The sequence below is a fragment of the Chiloscyllium punctatum genome, chromosome 20 (assembly GCF_047496795.1).
Source record: "Chiloscyllium punctatum isolate Juve2018m chromosome 20, sChiPun1.3, whole genome shotgun sequence".
Classification (NCBI taxonomy): Eukaryota; Metazoa; Chordata; class Chondrichthyes; order Orectolobiformes; family Hemiscylliidae; genus Chiloscyllium; species Chiloscyllium punctatum.
In genome coordinates this window covers 42061101-42078709 of record NC_092758.1, presented here as the reverse complement: position 1 = coordinate 42078709, position 17609 = coordinate 42061101, and the positions used below count along the sequence as shown (strand labels likewise).

At 40.0% G+C, this 17609-nt stretch overlaps 1 protein-coding gene across 10 annotated transcripts in view; it reads left to right on the top strand.

Annotated features, from left to right (window-relative positions):
* The window catches only part of LOC140492081 (ras-GEF domain-containing family member 1C-like), a 227913-nt gene that overhangs the window by 164549 nt on the left and 45755 nt on the right, over positions 1–17609 (top strand). For 7 of the 10 annotated variants that reach the window (XM_072590769.1, XM_072590775.1, XM_072590776.1 and 4 more), the window contains 4 exons: positions 5287–5345; positions 6242–6401; positions 10424–10606; positions 13939–14061. In XM_072590769.1, coding sequence (XP_072446870.1) covers positions 10430–10606; positions 13939–14061 — 300 coding nt within the window. In that variant the 5' untranslated portion in view covers positions 5287–5345; positions 6242–6401; positions 10424–10429. Of the gene's footprint in view, positions 1–3854; positions 4059–5286; positions 5346–6241; positions 6402–10423; positions 10607–13938; positions 14062–17609 lie in introns of those variants that run through there. The other 3 variants (XM_072590777.1, XM_072590771.1, XM_072590774.1) reach the window with 2 other exon arrangements.

Genomic DNA, 17609 nt, shown 5'->3' with positions numbered 1-17609 from the left:
AAGCCCTCAATCAGGGATACAGGCAAAGTGCCTGAAGGGTGGAGAGATAAATGAGAGGAGGGTGGGGTAGGGGAGAAAGTAGCATAAAGTACATTAGGTGAGTGAGGGTAGGGATGAAGGTGATAGGTCAGGGGGGTGGGTGGGGGAAGGTAGCAAAGAGTACAATAGGTGGATGGGGGTGGGTGAAGGTAACATGTCAAAGGAGAGTGGAGTGGATAGGTGGAAAAGAAGATAGGCTGGTAGGACAGGTCATGAGGTGTTGAGCTGGAAGTTTGGAACTGGGGTGAGGTGGGGAAAGGGGAAATGAGGAAACTGGTGAAGTCCACATTGATGCCCTGGGGTTGAAGTGTTGCAAGGCGGAAGATGAGGCGTTCTTCCACCAGGCGTCGGGTGGTGAGGGAGCGGCAGTGAAGGAGGCCCAGGACCTCCATGTCTTCGGCTGAGTGTGAGGGGGAGTTGAAATGTTGGGCCACAGGGTGGTGTGGTTGATTGGTGCAGGTGACCCAGAGATGTTCCCTAAAGCACTGTGCGAGGAGGTGTCCAATCTCCCCAATGTGGAGGAGACGGCATCGTGAGCAACGGATAGAATAAATGACATTGGTGGATGTGCAGGTAAAACTTTGATGGATGTGGAAGGCTCCTTTGGGGCCTTGGACAGATGTGAGGGAGGAGGTGTGGGCGTAGGATTTGCAGTTCCTGCGGTGGCAGGGGAAGGTGCCTGGACGGGAGGGTGGGTTGTTGGGGGGCGTGGACCTGACCCAGTGGTCATGGAACGAATGGTCTTTGTGAAAGGCAGAAAGGGGTGGGGAGGGAAATATACCCTGGAGAAATTACAGAAAAACAAGGGTTAAGAGAAAAATGGATTGATATCACCAATACAAATAATCACTGTGCTTGAAAACAAAAATATTAGAGGGCACTTCCTGTAGTGGCACAATACTTTATCAAATGATTTAGTTAAGCTTCCATTAGTATTTAAATAAAAGCAGGTAGATATGTGAATGAAAACACTGTGTAGTGCAGTTTTGAAAAGAAACAAATATTTTCTTTGTGCTAAGTAAATCATTTTGGAGCACATTATCAAATCACTAATGCAAGGCACTATTGTCATAAAGTAAGAAGCAAGGTGAGATCTTCCTAGAGGCTATTCTAGGATTTGAACCCAGAACATTACCTGGGTATCTGGATTAATAGTCAATGGCATATTCAAGGTTTTTTTTCAAAGCTCATCATATCACACTAATGATAGACATTATACACAAATTCAAGATTAGAGCGGTGCTGGAAAAGCAGTTTCCTGATGAAGGGCTTTTGCCCAAAATGTCAAATTTCCTGCTCCTCAGATGCTGCCTGACCTGCTGTGCTTTTCCAGCATCACACTAATCTTGACTCTAATCTCCAGCTTCTGCAGTCCTCACTTTCACCATTATATGCAAAGTGTTATGATAAATTTTGTTAATCATATTTTATTCTATAAGGGTCCTTTTGAAAGCATAACATTCTCTGGTAATTTCCAGTTCACTTTTCTCTAGATACATCGACCACACATATTGCTAAAAGAATGTAGAATGAAATATTGTTATGCATTATAGTACATTTTTCAAATCTATAACTTCTATCACTCTATTTTAAAAAATATTTTTAAAAATCTGTTTCATTAAATTTGCTGACTTCAGACTTGTTCAGTAATCAATGTGAAAGAGATTGAGTGAAGTTTTACCTGGCAGATCCCATGCAGCTTTTAGGATGCTGGGATTGAAATTCACCAACATGACCTCCATAGGTAGCAATCTCTAGTTTAGTCCTCGTGCCATGTGCTAGAGGGAATAGAAATAGGAAATACAGTAGATAATGCAAGACTGGAGAAACGATGTATACAATGTGGAAGAGATTGAGGGAGCTTTATGTAGCAAATCCAGGTAGATTTTCAGGATATAGGAAAGAAAAACAATCCAAAGAACTGCAGATGCTGGAAATGAGAAACAGAAACAGAAATTGCCTGGAAAACTCAGCAGGCCTGACAGCATCTGTGGAGAGAATGCAGATTTAATATTTTGAGTAAACTGGACCTCAAAGCTAGCAATCTCTGGATTATCCCCAATGAACTGGGTTATTGAGTTTAGAAGTAGGAGAATAACAAGATGGATGCTTAGTTGGTGCAGGAAGGAGGCCTTTAGATTCTGAGGACGGTTAAACCTGTTCTGGGGGAGAGTGCACCTGAACAGAGACAAGACAAATATTTTCGTTGAGGTGATTACAGGGGCAGATAGTCTTGTGGGAATATGATGTTCATATCATCATCATGACATTCCTTAAGAAAGGACAGGACAACAAATATTCCTGGAGACCAAGTCATCAGGAAAGAAAGGAGTAGGAGTGGCAGGACTGATTAAGAAATGCATTACAGAGCTGGAGAGAAAAGACATCATCGAAGCATCAAGGACAGAATTTATTTGCTTCGAGCTAAGGACCAATTGAAATGCCATTCACTCAAGAACTAGTGGGAAAGATGTAGAGAAACTAATTTGTTGGGAGATTACAGGGAAGTGAAAGAGTTGTTAGAATGGGGTCCTTTACTTAAAACATGGACTGGAATAAAAGTAGTGTAAGGGAGAAGAGTTCTGAAGTGCATTTGGAGAAATTTCCAGATTAGTATGTTTCCAACTCAATGAGAAAGGTGGCATTGCTGAATCCCAGAAAAAGAGGCAGCCAAGTGGATCAAACATCAATGGGGAATGTGTATGGAGCATTGGAAGTATCATTACATTTAGATTAGCAACAGAAAATAACCAGGAGCAATCCAGAATAAAGCTAACTATTGGAGGGAGGGCTAATTTCAAAAGAGTGATAACAGAGTTGACACAGATAAATTAAAATCAAGGATCAACAAACAAAACTGTTAGAGAACAGTGGACACCTTTTTATAAAGGATACAGTTCAGATACATTCCCTAAGGGGGAAAGGGTGAGATAGATAATACCAGAAATACCCGGATGAAAGAGATAAGGAGTAAGATGAGGCAGACAAAGGCTGTGAAGATGAAAAGAAAAAATGCTGGAAGAATTCAGCAGGTGTGACAGCATTTGTGAAGAGAGAAAGAGTTAATGTTACTGTATTAATATCTGGCATCTCTCTCACCCATGAAAGATGTTAACAAAATCATGTGACTGGATTATGTTCCACCAGCCATGTGTTTGAAGGTAAGCAGGAGCAGGGATCTCAAAAATCTGACAGACTGCTTGCCCATCACCGACCAGTCTGCCCTGATCGATCTCAAATTTTACAAGAGATGATGGAGGTATCACTCAACCTGCCTAGACTTGGGCCTTTTGAAGTACTTAAGTAAATATTAATTGGACTTGACCTACCATTGGTATTTTACCCATAGCAAAGTGGTGGGGGGGTAGGGTGGGGTGGAGGTTGCCCGCACCATTCAGGATGTTCAGCAATTTTAGTTGTGCAGGCTGCTGTCAAGCAAAGAGTAGGGGACATCCTATGGTCGTCTCCTGTGTCCTTTGTAAGTAACTTCACCAGATCATAACCCCTTCAACACATCCCTGTGGCCTCTTGAATCTAGACCCTAGCATCCAATCACCAGGACCATGACTCTGACTTACCTTGCCACATGGAGGTGGCAGAGAGCTGCCAGCCTTCTGATTAGCTGAGAGCTCTCTAATATGAAGCACCCTTCTAAGATAAGACTGGAATTATCCACTTAAAGCAAGTAATGCTGCTTCAAGCATTAGGAATATAGGTCAGTTAGCTCGCCACCAACATTTTTTAACCAGCAAGCGTGACCAAGGGAACCCTATAAAATTCAGCCCATAGTGAAAGTAGAATAATAATTGAGTAAAAAGCCAATAAATAAGAAGTTAGAATGACTGTCTGTCTATACTTAAAGTTAATGAACCATCAGGATTGCATGAGACACAGTTGAAGAAAATAAATGTACATGTTACAGAGGCTGCCATTTTTCAATCCATCTCGGATACAGAAATGGTGCTAATGGATTTTACACCCTTATTCAAAAGATGTAAGAATCACCACAGCAACAACAGGTCAGTCAATTTAATCTCAGTGGTCTGGAAACTTTTTATAATGTTAGAAATGATGACCCAGGACAAAACTACCAGTTACTGGTACAAATATAAGAGTAATTAAGCAGAGCCAGTATGGTTTTTGTGTAGGTTTAGGTGTTTGATGAGGTAACGGATACAGTTGATGTGGTGAACATGGCTTTCCAAAGGGGTTAATTTAAGTACTAAATAACATAGTTGGCCAGAAAGTTAAAGCCAATGGGATAAGAAGAACGGAGATAGAATAATTTTTATGCAGTTGAAAAAGGTCACATACAGCAGTTGGTGCTGTTCCTTGCCCTTTTTTTTTGAATTCACTGAGAAGTGAAGATTATGTCTGTCATGCCTCTCACAAGGTGAAAAGTGCATTGTGAGTCTGGAAGAAGCTCCTTGCAACTAAGGTCATGGTTTATCAGGCAGCAGTGATCTCCATACTCCTGTACAATTCACAGACTTGGACAACCTACAGTAAATACCTCACTGCACTGGAGAAGTCCCAGCAGCGATATCTGTGCAAAATCCTCCAAATCCATGGTCTAATAGCACTGTCTTCTCCCAAACTAACTGCTCCTCATTCTGAACCAACACCACTGGATGGGGCATGTTGTTGGTATGCCTGATACTGGGCTAATGAAGCAACTGCTCTACTCAGAATTTGGTCAAGTCAGAGACTTTCACAAGGACAGAGGAAATGTTTTAGTGATGTCCTCAAAAACATCCCTGAAGAAGTCAAACATTCCTTCAGATTAGTGGGAGATCCTAGTTTGTGAATAACCAAAATGGAAAACTCTTATTCAGAAAGGCACAAAGCTTGTTGAGAGATTTTATTGAGAATGTACAGAGGTCAAGTAGAGGTATCAGAGGGAGCACACAAATCTCCAAACAATCTATTTATCCAACACTTCAGGAGCCTACTCACATGCAACAGAGTCTGCAGATTACACATTGAACATAATTATCCCCTATTTCACAACCCATCAAATCAGCGTGAAAACAAGCCTTCTTCAGTGCCAAGGGACTGTCTAATGAGGAGAAGATAATGTAGCAGGGATACAAACAGGGCTGAGTGCTAGAAAACAGAAAGCAGTGGTGAGCAAAAATTAAAAAACAGAAAATGCTGAAAGAAAAGTCACAACATGAAACATTTAGTCTCTTTCTCTCTCTCCATAGACTATCTGAGTATTTCCAGCATTGTCTGTTTTTATTTCAGATTCCCAGCATGCATGATAAAGAAGAAGAATTGATTTCCAGACTGGACAAAATCTGATGGTGAGGTTCTCTGCGTGTTGGAATTAGGACCGCTATGTACAGGGCACAATTTCAAAATTTTCAGTTAGTGCAAGTATTGTGAACTCTGAGAAGGTTAGAGATAACTTTCAAGAGGGCATAGGTGGGCAGTGGTAATGGAGCTGACATGACAGATGAAATCAAAGAAGCATCAGTGGTGTGCTTTAGTAGGAAGAATAACAGGAAACAGTATAGAATAAGTGATACAGTTTTTAAATGGAGGGAGGGCAAAGGAGTTATATGTGCAGAAACTGTTGAAAGTGGTAAGGCGGGTTGCGAAAGCAGTTAATAACGCATATGGAAAGCAGTTAATAACGCATATGAGTTTTACATAAAGTGTAATGGAGTAAAATAGCAAATAAGTTATGGTGAACCTGTGTAGGGAGAAAAAGCACTGGCTTGACCTCAACTGAAGTATTGTATCCAATTCCGGGCATTGCAGTTTAGGAAGCATGTGAAGTAATTAGTAGGGTGTTGAAAAGATTTACAAGAATTATTCCAGGGATAAGAGATTTCAGTGGATTGACTGATGAAGCTGGAACTATTTTCCTTGGTGAGAGAAGATTTGATGGAGGTGTTCAAAATCATAATGAGTTTGGATGGACTAGATTTAAAAAAATCAAACTGTTACTCTTGGTGTAAATACCCAGAACTAGAGGTCACCAATTTAAGATAATTGGCAAAAGAACCAGGTGTGACTTGAAGAAAAGCCTTTTTATTTAATGTGACGAGTAGTTAGGATCCTGAATGTACTTCCTGAGAGTGTGAAGGACAGATTCGTTCTCTTGCGGACTGCTACCACAGAAATGAGAGGCTGACTGGCAGTAATCGCAAGTCTTTATTTTCTCTCTTTCAAAATAATGATCTTGTCTTTGCAGGTAGTAAGAACCACCAGAAAAAGTGGCTTCAGCTCACAAAACCAATGACAGTGCCATCTCTAATGTTATCAGTGCCCAACAGCTTGCCAATGGAGGCACTCTACAGAAATGGCTGCCTGTAGTTTGAGTCGTGAGGGGAATACTGCTTGTCTTCTCACAGGTCAGCAAATCACTTTTGTTATCAGTGGTCCATATAAATCTTTGCAGGGTGGAATAACTTATTGATGCTTCCAGCAGGTTAACAAATTAAGGTGGGAAGATATTTTGAAAGGAGGTAAATTCCATTTTAACATTATTTACCATTAATTCTGTCTCTGATATAGAAGAACTAACTTTTTATCAGATTCTCCAACTGCCTTCTTGGAGAGAAAACCTATCTTAAATACCGAAACTATATTTTATTTTTGATATAATCATGAGCTATTTTTAAAATAATACAGGATTAGTTCCCGAGTAGTTTGGTCTGGTTTTCAAATTAAGGAAGTGATCATTTTTTCTTTACATGACTTCTCTTTTATGTCAAATAAGGTGCAAAATTTACTAGGTCAACAGAGATGCTTTGACACTGAATAATCCCATGTTCACATCAAGTGTTGCTTGCATTTTGCTGCACCAGTTTTCAAAGTGTACAACCAAGCTAGCCTCTTAACATTACTTAGGAGAGATCAAAACCAGAAGCCATAAATATTAGCTCATCACCAGTTAACCGTTTAGAGAATTTAGAATAAACATCTTTACCAAAAAGAGTCATGACAATGGGGAACTCACAAACCACAAGGCATGTTCCAGAGATGCCTAGAAGGGGAAGCTGGATAAGCACATGAGAAGAAAAGCAACAGCAGCTGATGGGGGCTAGAATATAGGAACAGGAGTGGGCCATTCAGCCCACTGTATCATGGCTGACCTTCTCATCAATGCCAATTTCCTGCACTAACTCTACCGCCTTTAATGTCATTAGTCTACAAAAATCTATTGATTTCTTCTTCAATCTGCTCAACAACTGAGCTTCGACAGCTCTTTGGAGGAGAAGTTCCAAAAGTTCATCACCCTTTGTGTGAAGGAATCCCTCCTCATCTAAGTTTTAAATGGTCTGCCCCTTATTTGTAGATGATATCACTGGTGCTGGAGTCACCAACCAGGAGAATATTCCTAACCATATCCTTCTTTACAGCCCTGTAAGATTTTTGTGAGTTTCAATGCATCTGTCTCATTCTTTGAAATTCTATAGAATATCGACCCTGTTTCCTCAATGCCTCCTCATAAATTAATCCAGTATTCCAAGGATAATCCGGTGTACCTTCATTGCACTAAATAAATGGCAAAATATTCTTCCTTAAATAAAGAGTCCAAAACTGTACACAATCCTCTAAGTGCAGTCTCACCAAGGCTCTACACAACCACAGTGAGATATTTTACTCCTGTATTTAAATCCTCTTGAAATGAATGCCGACTATACTTTTTGCCTTTCTAATTTCTTGCCACCTCTGCATGCCTGCTTTTAGTGCCTCATTGACAAGGACACCAGATCCTTATGGACACTCACACTTCACAACCTCGCTCCATTTAAGAAATATTCTGCCTTTTTCTTTCTAACAAAGTGAATAACTTTGTACTGATTTACATTATTTCCATCTGCCATGTTCTAGCCCATTAACTTAGCCTGTCCAAGTCCTTTTGAAGCCTCCTTGTATTGTCCTCACTACTTACATTCTTACCCAGTTTATCTTCAGCAAATTTGGATATATTATAATTGGTCCCCACATTCAAATCTTTTATGTAGATTGTGAACAGTTGTATACTTATGACTGACACTTTACCAGGATATTGCCAAGTTTGGAGGGTTTGAGTTATAGGGAGAGGCTGTTTTCCCTGGAGCCTGAAAGGTGACCTTTTAGAGGTTTACTAACCCTATGAGGGGCATAGATAGGATAAGTAGACAAGGTCTTTTCCCTGCAATGGGTGAATCCAGAACTAGAGGGCATAGGTTAGGGTGAGAGGGGAAAAATTTAAAAGGAACCTAAGGGGCAAAGTTTTCACACAGTGGGTGGTGTGTGTATGGAATGAGCTGCCAGAGGAAGTGGTGAAGGTTGGTACAATTACAATGTTTAAAAGGCATCTGGATAGGTATATGAATATGAAGCGTTTAGAGGGATCTGGGCCAAGTGCTGGCAAATGTGACGAGATTAGTTTAGGATATCTGGTCGACATGGACGAGTTGGACCGAAGGGTCTGTTTCCATGTTGTACATCTCTATGACTCCATGATTTATGATACCCAACTGGGAGAAATCTGCCATCCTAACTGTGATCTCTTTGTGCTTTAGAGGACCTTACACTGTGTTATAAATTCTAGCCATTATCTATCTACTATAAAATCTTGTAGTGTATTTTCCCAATCCACCCTAGCCAACTTGCCTCATATACTCAGAGTTCCCTTTGCTCACATTTAAGACATTAGTTTCAGAATGAACTATGTCACCTTCAGACTTCATGTAAAGTTCCGTTATATTATAGTGCCTATTTGTCAAAGGTTGCTTTACAGCTGGGGTGTTATATAGCCCTTCTCATTGCGTAACGCCACATCCAAAATAGACCAAACCCTACTTGGCTTCCCAACATACGGCCCCACAAACCCAGGGATCCTCCAAAGCATTTGTGTTAATTTGGTTAACTGAATGAAATGGTCTGATCCTATCTCAGTAAGGTCTATGAACTCCTCTCTCCACCTTTGGCTTTCTATCTGCCATTGTTCTTTTTATCATAGTGGTAGAGTTTGATGGTAGTTTTCCAAATCTGTAAATAATGGGACTCTGCTATAATAAAGCTCACTCACATCATTTACACATTATTTGTTTACTGCAACTAACATATTTTATTAGATGAAGGATAAAAAATACTTTCAAAGGTAAATCTAGGCAAAATATATGAAATGGAATTTAATGCAATCTGCTGAAGTGGTAGTGGAGAGGGGTGAGAGAATCACGTGGAGTGGGCAAGTAGGAACCTGACACTGGAATGAAGCAGTCAGCATTAAAGTTCCAGGGCAGTGAATTTACATGGGCGTGGTGGGAAGCCAAATACGACCATTAAGAAAGCAATCAGAGATATTTGCTGAATGCAATTTGATGGGATTTTGCAAGTGGCAAGTAGGGATCACACATCATCATCATATTCCGTCCTGTTGATGTTTGAGGGTGTTGATGTGAGATAGCTCTCCAATTGGGAAGGTCGCTATTTTGTAGATGTGTTCCTCAGGAGGAGAGAAAGAGTTCAGAAAGTTGTAGACTGAGGGGATATAGATATAAATAGAGGGAGAGGGACTAATGGTACATACTAAGAGGCAGTACATAGAGTGAAGACCAGACGATACAATCAAAAGGGCATAGATAGGCTCTTTAAAACTAGCAGCAGAATCCAATGGAAGGGCTAAAACCAGGCCCATGATGATCACAAACTAAATATAGGGTGTTGGTGGAGCAATGCTTAGCAAGTGCCTGCAGACATCAGAGGCACAGTAGAGGCAAGAACAGCAAAGGGCCTGTCCCCATTACACAAGTGGACAAGCTCTGCACATCATCTTCCTAAATTGGCTGGCCTCTACCTTGGAAATCGTGTTTCCCACGTGGGTTAAATACTGCTCCACAGTAATGGGCTCTGCAGAGGAGGTGGCTGGTTTTTTGGAGTGTAGTCTTCCAAGCAAATTGGACTTTTCAGTTCTAAAGTCTACCCAGCTTTCTTCTGGGAAGCCACCATGGTTCCTAATGATAATAGCACCTCATACGTCAGACTGAAAACAAAGTCAGGATTGCGAGAGTGCCCTCTATTAAATCTTTAAGGATTTAATTAGTTACTAGAACATTCAGGTTGCCTGCCAGTATACAGAACCTGTCCTGTCTTCCAAATTCACGGGAGGTAGCACTGGGCCAGAGGGGTGACCACTAATCAGGAACATGAAATTGAGGCCTTGTCCGACTCCCATCCCACTTCCACACAAGTGAAAATTCAGTCCAATTTTAAAAATTGAGCTTGAGGAAGATTATGAGTATTGGACAAAGTTGAGTTATGAATCTTTCTGAAAGAAAAGTAATGTATTTTCCATGGGGTTCCTCTGAGTGCAATTACACAAATACAGTAAATACTGTTTTCACTTGTTCCTGATGAGCCTTTCTGTCTTTCTTCACAGGAAGGCATGCCACAAACATTGACTTCTACAAGTATGTTTAACACGAGTGGCTTTAGCCATCAACTTCACCCAACCAAAGAAAACGAACATGAAAGACTAATATTTCAGGATGGTAACCTTATCTCAGCATCTTTAGAAGCTTTGATCCAACATCTCATACCTACAGTTGACTATTATCCTGAAGTAAGTGTAACCACTTTTATTGATGCATTTTTGCTGGTACAGTACCATTGCAATTAGAAACAATGTTTCAAAAATTATAAGAAAATTCACTGAAGCACTGTATCTATATTTTTAAATGCCATTATGCTTTTGCAATGTTTATTATCTTAATAATCACTTGTTCACACTTCAACAGCATTTGCACCTTATATCAGTACTGACATATACACTCTGAGACCAAGACAAATGATTGTTAGAATTGTAGACTTCTTCAGGAGGAGACATCATACACTATGGATCACAGACTAATTTTTTTTTGGAACTTCTGCTGGGGAAGCAGCCCCTCACAAAGCTTGTATTTTTAAGACTTTGAATTCAGACTGTCTCCACCTCAGATACTGAAGCAGGCAATGTCCCTGACCTAAATAATATGCAGGTTCAGGCTGACAACTGGCAAGTAACATTCACATGACAAAGATGCCAGGCAGTAACCATCTCCAAAAAGAGTGAATCTAACCATTACACTTGACATTCAATGGCAAGACCATTAATGAATCCCCAACTATCAACATCCTAGAGGTTCCCATTGACCAGAAACCAAATTGGACTTGCCATATATGTACTGTAACTATAAGTCTATTGACTCCATCTACACTTCTTGTTGCCATGGGAAGGCAGCCAACATCATCAAAGACACCTCCCATCCCAGTTATAATCTCTTCTAACCTCTTCCATCAAGCAGCAGACACAAAAGCTTAAACACAGGTACCAACAGGTTTAAGAACAGCTTCTTCCCCACTGTTATTAGATTTCTGAATGGACCTCTCAAATTTCAAAATTAACGTTGCTTTTTGTGCACCTTCTTTGCAGCCGTAACTGTGTTTTCCTCACTCTGTTCAATCACCCTATGATCTTTCTATGTTATGATCAGCCTGTACAGCATACAAAACAAAACTTTTCACTGTACTTATGTACATGTAACAACAATAAATTAAAACAAATCAAATCAAGAGCAGATCAGAGGGCTAAGGATACTGCAGTGAGCAACTCCCGTTGACTCCCAAAGCCTATCCACTATCTACAAGACACAAGTCAGGACTGTGATGTAATACTCCCCAGTTGCCTGGATGAGTGCTACTACAACCACATTTGAGAAGCTTGACTCCATCCAGAACAAAGAAACCTGCCTGATTGGCACCACATCCCTAAGCATTCAGTCCTTCCAAGCAATGCTCCATATTGCGTGGGTTTCCTCCGGGTGCTCCGGTTTCCTCCCACAGTCCAAAGATGTGCAGGTTAGGTGAATTGGCCATGCTAAATTTCCCGTAGTGTTAGGTAAGGGGTAGATGTAGATGTAGATGTAGGGGTATGGGTGGGTTATGCTTCGGCGGGGCGGTGTGGACTTGTTGGGCCGAAGGGCCTGTTTCCACACTGTAAGTAATCTAATCTAATCTAATTAGCAATGTATGCCACCTACAAGGTGCACTGCAGAAATTTAGCTCGACTCCTTGGACTCCTTAGCACACTTGCAAACCTACGACCATTATCATCTAGGAGGAGGAAAAGGGCATCAGACATATGAAAACAACATAAAGTTCCCCTTTAAGCCACTCACCATCCTGACATTAAAGTATATTGCCATTCCTTCACTGTCATTGAGTCATAATCCTTGTAACTCCTTACTCCTCACCACCACCTTCATAAATAGAGATAGGCAATAAATGCTGGCACAGCCAGCAATTTCCACAGCTCATGAATGAGTAAGAAATATTCAGCACCTTTTGCAACCCCTCAAATACTGAAGCAGTCTGTGATAATGTCCAGCAAGAGCTGGACAACATCCAGATTTTGGCTCATAACTGGCAAGTAACCTTTTATGTCATGTAAGTGCCAGGCAATTTCAATCTCAAACAGGAGAGAATTTATCTATGTTTGACATTCAATGGCATTACCATCACTGAAAACCCCACTATTAACATCATCAGAATTGTATTGACAAGAAACTGAACTGAACCTGTCATATATGTGGCTACAAGACTAGGTAAGAAGTAAGGAATTCTGTAAGTACCTTGCTTCCTGACTGCCCAACACCTGATAAAGCATCAACAGACAAGGACCCAGTCTTAGTTAGTGCATACATTAATCATTATTGGTTGTAATTGAACTTAAAAACTAAAAGCAGGAAAGGATCATTCAACCCTTCGAGCCTGCTCTGCCATTCAATTCTATTATGGCTGATCTTATCTCGGCCTCAACTCCACTTTCCTACCTGCTCTCCATAACCCTTCAACCTATAACTAGTTAAAAATCTGTCTATTGCCTCCTTACCTTTACTCAATGCCCTCTGCACTCTGGGGTAGTGAATTCCACTGATTCACACCCATTTGAGAGAAATAATTTCTCCTCATTTCTGTTTTAAATATGCTACCTTTATCCTAAATGGCTTCTTGTTCTAACAATTTACCTTATCCATCATTTTTAGCTCCTCTCATTCTTCTAAACCCTAGACAGTTTGGGGTTAAACTGCTCAATAAGACAAAACCTTAATCTCTGGAATCAATTCCTCTGGACTACCTCCAGTGCAACTACATCCATCCTCAAGTATGGCAATTGTTAATACATTAAACTAAATTGGCCTGTGTTTTTATCCATTATTATGATCAGCTTCAACATTTCAAAACCAGCTACCTTCAACCTCTGCATCACTCTATTTGTATCCCTATCTGTGTTTTTGTTATCTCTAGATTTAACTTTTTTCCAATTTTGATATCCCAAACCTTCTATTTCCCATTTTACAAAATACAAATTACAATAAACACTGCCACCTTTATCTTGTCTTCTAATAAATGCTGCTTGCTCATTATGCCTGCCATACTCAACCTCTACTCGCTCATAATTCTAAACAATAACTCAAAATAATCATCCTTATTTTCAAATCTCCACATGGTCAAAGAATTAGATCAGATTAGAATCCCTACTTTCAATTCCTTCTGTCTCTGCCTCTGATTTCCCACTTTCCTTTCACTCCACCAGAGTTGGTAGAACCTTCGTCTGTCTCAATTCAATTGCATGAACTCTCTTCCTACACCTTCTGTACTTTGCAATTTCTCTCTTTGATTTTAGAAGCCTCTTCCAGGCATATCTTTCTTTGAATTACCTCCTGCAACTCTTATATTACTTTTGCTTGTCTACTATGTGTCTTGAATGTTTAATATATTAAAGATATTCTATTTAAAAAAAGCAGATGTACACTTACTCAATGACATAAGTATAGAAATTGTACTACAAATAGCAATACATTTGTGGTCTCATGTTAAATTTGAACTGTTGCAAATGTGTATTTCTCTTTACAGAAAGCATATATATTTACATTTCTACTGAGTTCAAGATTATTCATCGAACCCCATGAGCTATTATCAAAAGTATGCCACATGTGTATAGAGCAGCAAAGTCTAGATGAGCCAGTGCTTGACAAGGTCAGAGTCATATTTAATTACACATAAAGCATTTCCTTTTAACAGTATGCTAATTGTACAATCCAAATAAATGAGTAGCTCATAGCAAAAATGATTCTCATTGCCAATTCATTTTTCCATTGTTGCTAATTTGATTTTAACTTGATACCAATGGCTGTTAACAATAATCTGTTGTAACTTTATCATTTATACAATGGGGCAGAACCTAAATGAAGTGTTTGAAGAACTGTAATAGCTGTAATTTAGACAATCACAGGTGTGAATGTTCTCAAAGCATAAAATGTTTTACCTGTTTTTCACAATCAAGGCTTTAATCTGATTTTATCTGCTTCTTCTTTCCAATACCTAAGGGTAATACCTTGAGGGTTCACAGTAAAGATTAATTAGAATGCTTCACGGGATGCGAGGGTTGTCATTTTGAGAAATTGAATAGGGGGCATTTATTTCCCAAGATTCCAAAGTACAAAGCTGTTGAAGAGCTTGGCAAGGTAGATACTGAGAGGCAATTCCTCTCGTAGCAGTGTCTAGAGATCAAAATCATAGTCTCATGATAGTGGGTCAACCATTTAGGAAGAAAATGAGGAAAAAATTCTTATCCCAGAGGATTGCAAAAATTTGCAATTCTCTTTCTCAGAGTGCAGTTGGTGCTCAGTCAATTAGTAAATTCAAAACTGAAATTAATTGGTTTTTCAGCATCAAGGAACTTGAGATTTGGATTTAGAATAGGAAAGAGGTCTTGAAGCAGAATTTCAGCCAGATTATGATTAAATTGCAGAGTGAACTCAACAGGTCATCATGCCTAGTTCTGCTCATATTGCTACTATATTATCATCATTATTCACAAAAAGCCTCTGATATTTTTATTGGTGTTTCTCCTCATCCTCGTCATCCACATGGACCACAGATACAGTGTTGAACCTGCAGGAAAGAGGGGTGGAAACTAAGAATGGTTACATATTACCCCACTGGGAGTCAGAGTGTGAGTGAACGTGGAAGTTTGTGTCTGTAATGGTCTTCAGTGGATACATTTCTAGTCTGCATCTATTATCATTATCTCCCTTGGCAATGGTATAACTCCAGCGGCCTGTTGCTTGTAAATAATGAGCGATTTAGGGTCAGAGGCCACCCCCCCCTCAAGAGACCTGTATGTCACTAAATTATGCAATAATACGAAGTAAATTCAGTGAAGCTGTGTGTCTGGCAGCAACTGAAGAAAGAGATGTGATGATATCATCCAGTTAAAATAGAGGAAGGGGTTTTAGCATTAATTTTTCAACTTGTGTTGTGGAGAATGGGTATCCATTCAGTCAGAATGGCAAAGAGTGCAGCCCTCCATTAACCAGAATGTACTGTGAAGGTTTATTTCTGCAGCTTTTAATATTAGAGAAAAACTGTGCTAGTGCCTAAGGAAGGAAAGAGGAGCACTCAGTGAATTATATCGCCAATCTTAGTTTGCTCAGTAAATCTCTTGCAGCACTTTTTTATAGTTCTAAGATGAAATGGCTGCCTCTTATTACCAATTGTCACTACCTACTTGGGAAAGTGGACTGATAATCAAGCCGCATACTCCAGGTTAAAGATTTAATTAAATTACAGAGTATTCAAAGTATTTGTCTTACAGACTCGGATTAACAGAAAACACTGACCAGGTCTCTTAACATGAGCTACTATTTATTATAAAGAAATCAATCTAATCACAGGCAAATAACATGAATTTTCAACATATTACTCCACTAGTTGAAACTCTAATTCCTTCTTATACCCCTATGCACACATTCAGATGGAGGCAGACAAAAAAAACATGAATGGATACAATGGGGAGAGGGAAAACATTTGGGAAACACAGTTCAATAGCACCAGCTCACAGGACTTAATGAGGTACCCCTTTTGCTTCTTTCAAATCCTTCAGTTCTCTGATTTTCACATCCACATCTTTTCAGTTCTTTGCTGAAAACACTGGGGGAATTGATATCTCAATTTTTCAATTTCTCAATCACTGGTTAGAGGCAATATCTTATAGCAAATAGTGATCGAGATTAGCTATTATCTTTCCAATTTTGGTTGCTTTGCTATAGAGAGAGAAAAAGGAACAATGCTGAATCTTGCAGCCTGGAAACCTTCTGCCTCTGTGTTGTTCACACACAAGCTGTCTACTTACCCAGTAGTCAATCAGAGTTGTTGTCACACTAATAATTCCTGGCTTTTAGGTCCTGGTCATAGAGTCATAGAGATGTACAGCATGGAAACAGACCCTTCGGTCCAACCTGTCCATGCCAACCAGATATCCCAACCCAATCTAGTCTCACCTGCCTGCACCCGGCCCATGTCCCTCCAAACCTTCCTATTCATATACCCATCCAAACGCCTCTTAAATGTTGCAATTGTACCAACCTCCATCACATCCTCTGGCAGCTCATTCCATACACGTACTACCCTCAGTGTGAAAAAGTTGTCCCTTAGGTCTCTATCCTAAACAAAAGAAAAATCAGCAATCTATCACTGGGCAAATCTTACTCTGAACAGACACCCACTGTCCTGTTTGGGTCTCAAACACCTTCCCCTCTACTGCTTAAAGAAAACTACAATGTAAACACACTCACAATGAGTTTGAGTAACTTGATTTTAAAAATGCAACAACCCCTTCGACAGTCCTTGGTTTACAATAGTATCCTTTTACCATTTTGGTCCACAATCCAAGACAATGAAAAATAAAATGATGCAATCTTTACACTGTAGCATGTGGACGGAAGAGTTTTATTTATGGAGGCTTAACACCAACAGCTGTATAATCCCAGCCAGGTAATCCCACAGTTTCCCAGCAGTTTGTTGTTTCTCTGCTTCATTTCAATGAGTAGAATTTGCAAGTATAATGCATTTAAATTCTATACTCTTATCTGTGCCTCCAGTGCATCATTTTCTGGCTGATAGATCATTTGAATTCTTGTTCTTGATCCCACCTAAAATGATCATGCTAAACCAGCATCCCACTTTTGCAACTGCTTCTGGCTATTTTTTCCCTGTCCACTGTGATTGTTGGCAGGACTGTGTGTGGCCAATCTTTTTGCAGTCTATCCGTGCTGCAACCACTTCTGCCATGACCAAGGCTGGCAGTAGGTCCCAGAAAAAGATGGAAAGCATGCTGATTTACTGTTAGTAGACTTCTCTCCTTCCATCATGCTCCCAGCACACACCTACAGAAGGTTGCCGCTTGTTTGGGATTTTTAATGAAAACAACAATTCAAATTGGAGAGAGGCATCTCTGCACATTAAAACAGCACCTCCAAGTTCGCTTGGTGGTGGTGTGGCACCAGCAGAATATTACTCCTCTTCTCAGAAAGCTGCTCTTGGTGACAGTGACCTTACCTGAGCTGATGCTGTATATGAGCTGAACCTGTACTGAAAATTGCACTGGAATGTCAGCTTTTCCATTTTATCAAAGCACCATTACTCACAGAGTGTGACTGCCATTTAATCATGATTTAAGTGAACCAAGCAATTTGTCTATTATCTGCTATTCACCCAGAACAGATCTTTTAAAAGTTGCAGTT